Raw genomic sequence first — 7,213 nt, forward strand, 5'->3', positions numbered from 1 at the left:
CTCCCCCGCCGTGATTGGATTTTGAGGGACTTTGGAGGGTTTGTGGAGAAGGTGTTGGTGGATTGAAACAGAAACCAAATCAAATCACGCAAATCTACGCAATTCAGATTTCGAATCTTCTGTCAGGAGATTTTTAGTTTTGCAGCTTGGTTAGTAGCATCGTTATAGGGTTATTTTAATAAATGAATCCAAATAATGGCATAAAAATTATTTTATATCTTTTGAGAAATTTTACGGAAAGGGTTTGATATTTAGGGTGCGCATGAAAACACTTCTCCATGAGAAATTAACTTAGTTGATTTCTCTACTTCTCCTCAAAAGTAGAAGTTGATTTTTCTACTTCAGCTTCAGATTGACTTTTGATCAGAAAAATTCGTTTGATAACGATTGAAAATTTCTACTTTTGAAACATTATTCACAAAATCTTCGACGGCAATGGTTGACGGTGGCGGTGATCAGCGGTGGTTGGCGGGCGTGGCGGTGGTGGTGGGCGGCGGCGGTGGTCGCTGTGGTAGGCGATGGTCGGCGGTGGTCGGCGGCCGGCGGTCACAGCAACAGTGGTCGGCGCTGGTTGTGATCGGCAGTGGTCGGCGGCGGTTGCTATGGTCCGCGGCCGGCGGTCACAACAACGGTGGTATGGTCCAAGAAGTGATTCTGAGGCCGAGAAATAAAAATTTTTTACTCCTCAAAATTGACCAAAAATCCTATCAGAAGTGAAAAATCTTACCACAAGTGAAAAATCCTACCATAAGTACATTTTTTTACCAAACAGATTTCTACTTCGATCAGGTTTTTATCAAACACATTTCTCTGCCAAATAGGCTTCCGATGGAGAAATGCAATTTCTGAAGTGTTTTCATGCGCACCCTTAGAATGATTGGTTTTTTTCTTTTTGGTCGAAGAATGATGGGGTTGACTTGTGTGGAAAAGAAGGAAAAAAAAAAGAGTTATACACATATTTAAGATTGTCTTTAAATTATTTTTTGTCAATTATTTATTTTTTTTGTTTTGCTTTTCATCTTATAGAAGGCAAGAATGTTATTGAAATTCTTGGGTCGAGTTGTGAATTTGAAAGATCCTTTAAATTTAGGCTAATTTGCTTAAAGAGAAATTGAAGAATTTTCTTTTAAATGAAACTTAAAAGTCAAGACTCGTTAGTATTATTAGGGGAACAAAATATTATCCCAAAAGGTCCTAAATTGGTATTCAATGAATCATCCACCCCAAAATAATTTTCGTTTCACAAAATTCTAAAATTGATATCCTGTGATAAATTTGCTTCAAAGTAACTTTGAAAAAAAAAACAATCCATGACACAAATTTAAGGGCGCCCATTTGAGATTTTCCATGAGACGAAAGTTAGTTGGGGTATTTGTGTTGTGGTTTCTAGTTTAGAAATTTTTGCAAAACGAAAATTATTTTGCAATAAATGTATCTAAGGCATCAATTTGGAATTTTTAATGGTCTTAAACCTATTATTAAAAAAATTAAATAGGCAATGTTGGACGGATGTCTCCTAATATCAAGCAAAAACCAATCAAAAGGGAACTTTACATGTTCTACGATTGCAAAGGATGGTGAATCATTGTCATTTGAATCGAAGTAATTATGGGTAATATGGGTGCGCATGGTAACACTTCTGAAAATGAATTTTTACTCTAAAAGTGTTTTTTCATATTTTATATTTATGTTTTTCTTTCTAAAAGCCTTTCAAATCTTACTTTTTTTTTATCGTTCCTTACCTTTTCTGTTTCCTTCACCATAACATAACTAAGTAAATATCTAAACAAATTTCAATTTTTTGCAAATTTACATTTTCGTATTGCATATATGAATAATTTTAGATGAAGATGCGCACCAAATAATTTATTCTATTTATCAATTGTTAAAAGCAAGGGTACAACCATGTTGCGGGTGTGCAAAAAAATAGAAACGTGCAAGATTTTGCATAATCATGTTATTGTGAAATATTTTAATTATTATTGACAGAATTAAATGTTGACAAAATATGAAGAAATTGTAGACACATATATGGAAAGAACATATATTTTAAAATAATCTGATTTTTTTGTAAAATTTTTTATAAGATAAAAGAAAACATTTTCAACTTTTAAAATTGAAATACGTGAAAGATAAAGTAGAGTTATCAAATTACTGTTTGTCAATTGCAAACTTTTCAAGTAAAGAGTCGTCCAGACCAAAAAAAAAAAGTAAAGAGTTGTAGTTTTGTTCCCCTTTATCACGTATCTCTGACTTTCTTCGAGAGCTTTTGACCCTTAATTGCCCATACGATTGCAATATCAAACGAAATAAGCAGTCCAGTATTATTGATAGATTTCGGGTTCTAATTGGGGAGAACAGAAGTATCATAATAGAAATGTTATCCACGTATTGTCAAAAAAAATGTTATCTTTCCAATTGATTAGCGTAACTTAACTGTAACTTTCAGATTCTTATCATCAAATTAAATTCCGGCTCGTATCTTCATCCTTGTACTTAATTGTCGAGTCAAACTCCGGTAAAGTGCAACTGCATTACCAGGCTTCATCGTGGAGTCAAACTCCGTCGAGGTTCATAATTGTAGTTTGGTTCGATTGCGTCTTTATGCTTCTTCGTCAAGTCGAACTCCATCGAGGTTTGCTATTGTAGGTTCTTTTATATTAGTTATAATTTTTAAGTCATGCGGTTGAGTGAAACTCCGATTTGGTCTAAGTTTGGTAAATTTCAGTTAATGTTAAGCTCGTTGATTTCCTGATTGATTTGGATCACTCCTTTCCGGAGAGGCCATAGGACCCTTTTCACTTAAAAATCGAAGAGCCCTTTTCGTTGAAAGATATTTCGTTGAGGGAGAAATTTCGACGAAACAAGATGCAAATTAATTTAGGAGAGAAAAAATGTCTTTATTTTTGTTTTATTCTATCTTTTTTTTTTCTTGATAAAAGAGAATTTGTTGAATTAAAAACTTATTTTATTGAGGCTTTGTTCGTTTTCGCGAAAATTGAATAAGTTAGGAAATATTTTCTTAGAATAATCTCTATTAGCTATTTATTTCAAATAATATAAGCCATTATTTTTAGAAAATTTATCAAATCGCTCATTTTTCGCGAAACAAATAAAACCACACTTCCTCTAATTCATCAATTTTTTTTTCTGATTTTAAACTCAACAAAAAAATCAATATACTTTTGCTTAGCCACTGTTAAGAAATTTAAATTAAAGACAAAAGTTAAGAGATGATAAATTAATAAGCTGAAGCTTATCCGTCAAATTCGAGCCACATGGCAAAACTATGTCATGTGTATTGCCATGTGGCAATCACGGACGAAAAGTGAGATGCCTCGTGGCGATCACAACAGCAAGCATTCTCTCGGCTCCGACCTTAATCATACGCAATAGGTTAGCGTCAAAGGATATTTTTTCACAGCAAGGTCGGTTGTCATATAGCATAAATGGAAGTGTTTAGGCCAATTACAAATTGGGTATGCTAAAGAAGTAAATAAATAAACTCGGCTTATATGTACCCGCACCTCCTTGATCAAAATAGGTTTCGAGGGGAGGGAGTGCAAGTAAATCATTTTCTCAACCTTACGAACAAAACACTGGTCTTGCCGTCTGGTTAGGTTAAGCCGTCTGCATAATTGAAATAGACATAACTCAAATTGTGATGGAAATCGAAGGATTTCACAAAGAACTCGTAAACATGTTAAGATGAAGAATTGTTCATCCAAGTCAGAGAAGCTCGATCCAAACGAAATCACAGACTTGAATAGTTGCACAACCAGAGAGAGAGAGCAATTTTTGTTCCATACATATCATGCAAATCTAGGGTGTAATCTAGGGGGTAATGAGTACCTATGATTTTGCTTATGCTTGTATAACTCAAAAGATAGACTATTGAAATGATAATTGACTATAATTTCAGCATTTCTAGAAGCTCTCAGACAGCCTTCTTGAAGCTGAATCACCTCTTTAATCAGCACGGATTGTCTATCTTCTCCAATTCAACTGTCTCCTCGAGAAGAAACTTAGATAAGGCACGCAAAAGTTTTGATTTCTCATTGTTGAATTCGAACCCGACAATTTCAACCCTTTTGAGCTGATTTGCCACACAAGGGAAATCCTTCCGTGAGCACCCAAATTGCTTTTCAACAAAGTTGCAGAGCTTTGGAAAATCTTTTTCCTGAACTGAAAACACACATCCACAGCAAATTAGGAGAAGCAATAACGTAGCAGTGACATTATTACCGAAAAAGATTGTAAAACAAACAAACTTGTCTAATCTGGTAGAGCACGCTATAAGTTCTCACGGACCAAATGAATCAATGATCGCATCTTTGTTGCAAAGCAATCAACTTTTTTCCATGTAGCTCCAAACCATCCCAGCTTTTTTTCACATACCAATTCGCTTATGTCGCTTATGCAATAAAATGCAAACTGTGTGTAAATCATAAATGCCACACAACATCAGCTTCAAGATAAAAGATGCGAGGCTGACTACCGAAGCATATATGTCACTATGTCCAGAACAAAAACGGATTAATACCCTGGCATTATTGGATTTTGGATTGCATATGGCTAGCCTTTCTAGTAGTGGAGAACTCCGCAGCAAGAACGCAATCCCCTTAAGCTCACTTTTACAAACTGTAGTATACACCACAATATTTCGCCATCTCGATGACAGGTACGGCCGTCCCTTTATCCCCGTTCTTGATAGAACCTGAAAACAAGTTGAATTTGGAACCAAGTAGCAGAATAAGAAATGACCATTGAGGTTCATGTATGTCTGATATAGCAGCAATATACGTCAATAACATACCCAGGAAGAAAGACCAAACAAAATCAACTCTGTACCTGAAGACACCAGCTTCCGAATGTGATTTTCGTGGCATGTCGCAGCTTTAAAAGATGGGACTTAAAGTCGTGAGAAACGTACCAATGACGAGTTGGCTCGTTAAAGTTCGACTCTGCCTCTGCTAATGAAGATCTGCTAATGAAGATACTCCAATTAGGCTGGAGACAAATCCACCTGACAAACACAATGAAAGCAGATTCGGAGCTGAAAGAATGAGCGACGAAGAAATATCCGCTTCAATCACCAACTCTCTTAGAGATCTTGAATCAATCCAGATGTCGCGAGCTTCGAGCCAGGAGGAACGCAATGTAAAAGATTCAAGAACAGGGCACCCCCTCATGATTTTCATAATCACATCCTTCTCCGAGGGAAAGTAATCGAAAATAAAGTCGTGAAGGCACAATTTCTTAAGTGAAGGCCAGTGGATGGTAAAATCCGGTGGAAAAGTAGCCTTCGATATTCGCAAGCTCACCAGCGACGTGCAATCGCACATGAATTGTGGTACGACACGATTGGAGCCTCCAAAGACCAACGAAGCGTCCTCCACTTGGCGTGCCGCAGCAAAGTGGAACCACAGATCGAATTCAGTACGGACGTAAAAGTCCACATGGAACTTCTCTATCTTAGTGGCAGTGCAGAGACTCAGTGCTTTGCTGATCAATGGAATGACAAGCCATGAGCGGAGCGAGACATCGATGTTCGGGGTGGAGGTCCAAGCCAAACGCCATTGCTTGGACAGCACGCTGGTCTTCACCAGGTCTTTGAAGGGCAAGAAGCAGAAGATATGGTGGATTATGACGTCGGGCAAGGGGCTGATGTTATCAACCTCCACCGCCTGTGGTGGAGAGGAGAGATCAGGGTTGGCGTCTAGCGGCGCCATCTCCTCGCCGAGAATGGATTTTGAGGGACTTGGAGGGTTTATGATGGTGTTGGTGGATTGACACAGAAGCCAAATCAAGTCACGCAAATCTACACAATTCAGATTTCAAAAATCATCTGTCGAGAGATTTGTTGGTAGATTGTGGGGTTATTTTAATAAATGAATCCAAATAATGGCATAAAAATTATTTTATATCTTTTGAGAAATTTTGTGAAAGGGTATGATATTTAGAATGATTGGTTTTCTTTTTGGTAAAAAAAAAAAGAGTTACATGCGTATTTAAGACCCTCTAAATTAATATTTTTTGTCAATTATTTAGTATCTGGTTTTGCTTTACATCTTATATGAGGCAAGAATATTATTGAAATTCGTGGGCAGAATTGTGAAGTTGAAAGATCCTTTAAATTTGCTTTGCACCAAAGAGAAATTGAAGAATTTTCTACTTAAATGAAACTTATAAGTCAAGACTAGTTAGTATTATTAGGGGAACAAAATATTATCCCAAAAGGTCCTAAATTGGTATTCAATGAATCATCTACCCCAAAATAGTTTTCATTTCAAAAAATTTTTGAAGTTGACATCCTGTGATAAATTTGCTCTAAAGTAATTTTGGGGGAAAAAAAACAATCCATGACGCAAATCTAAGGAAGAGTAAATTTGGGACCCATTTGGGATTTTTCGTGAGATGAAGGTAGTTGGGGTATATGTGTTATGGTTTCTAGTTTAGAAATTTTTGCCAGACGAAATTATTTTGAATTAAACGTATCATGAGGCATTAATTTGGAATTTTTAATGGTCTTAAACCTAGTATTAAAAAAAAAGGCAATGTTGGATGGATGCCTCCTAATATCAAGCAAAAACCAATTAAAAAGTAAACTTTACATGTTCTTTGATTTCAAAGGATGGTGTATAATTATCATTTGAATAGATTATGGGTAATATGGGCATGCATGATAACACTTCTAGGATTGAATTTTTCCTTCGAAAGTGCTTCTAAAGCAAAAATCAGTTTAGTAATGCAATTTTTGAAGCATAAATCAATTTTGTTACGTAAAATGTCATTTCTACTTTTGAAGACAATTTCTACATCTGAAGTTGTTTTTAAGCCAATTTTAGAAGCTAAAAAAAGTTACTTGTCGTTAAGAAGTAGAAATTTCTCAACATCAATATATGTCTCATTTTAGCCTCTTTCATTTTTAGTGCCTCTCTCCCAATCATGTCTCCATCATCGCCGCCCGTCACCACGACCACCGTCGTAGCCATCGCCGGTTATTGATGACCCTATCGCCTTTGTCGAGTGACCTTCTCTAGCCGTCAAAATAAAAAATAAATAATAATATATCTTTTAATAATAAAAATTATTTTTAAAGAAATTCAAAAAATTTAAAATGAAGTAGAAATTTTTCGATCGCTGACAATAATTTTTTCATAGAATATTTTGTGTTAATAATATTCTAGACATAGAAATTTTCAACCTTTAC

General features: G+C 35.8%; 1 protein-coding gene across 1 annotated transcript; it reads right to left on the reverse strand.

The window, feature by feature from the left end:
• Window positions 1-3,973: 3,973 nt before the first annotated feature.
• LOC125314067 (F-box/LRR-repeat protein 25-like) lies at window positions 3,974-5,732 on the reverse strand. Its single transcript, XM_048275521.1, has 3 exons — window positions 5,027-5,732; window positions 4,643-4,717; window positions 3,974-4,185 (listed from the first exon to the last, which is right to left on the reverse strand). The coding sequence occupies exons 1-3, from the start codon at window positions 5,730-5,732 to the stop codon at window positions 3,974-3,976; spliced, it is 993 nt and encodes a 330-aa protein (XP_048131478.1).
• Between the last annotated feature and the right edge of the window lie 1,481 nt (window positions 5,733-7,213).

This window comes from Rhodamnia argentea, chromosome 3 (assembly GCF_020921035.1).
Source record: "Rhodamnia argentea isolate NSW1041297 chromosome 3, ASM2092103v1, whole genome shotgun sequence".
NCBI classification, from domain to species: Eukaryota; Viridiplantae; Streptophyta; class Magnoliopsida; order Myrtales; family Myrtaceae; genus Rhodamnia; species Rhodamnia argentea.

What these genes read in the sequence shown, in the direction of transcription:
- LOC125314067 (XM_048275521.1), bottom strand. Translation starts at nt 5,732, where the DNA reads ATGGCGCCGCTAGACGCCAACCCTGATCTCTCCTCTCCACCACAGGCG. An exon ending in GCTTTCATTGTGTTTGTCAG is followed by an intron (nt 4,718 to 5,026) that starts GTGGATTTGTCT and finishes ACTTGTTTTCAG; the next exon opens with GTTCTATCAAGAACGGGGAT. An exon ending in ATATTGTGGTGTATACTACA is followed by an intron (nt 4,186 to 4,642) that starts GTTTGTAAAAGT and finishes GTGTGTTTTCAG; the next exon opens with TTCAGGAAAAAGATTTTCCA.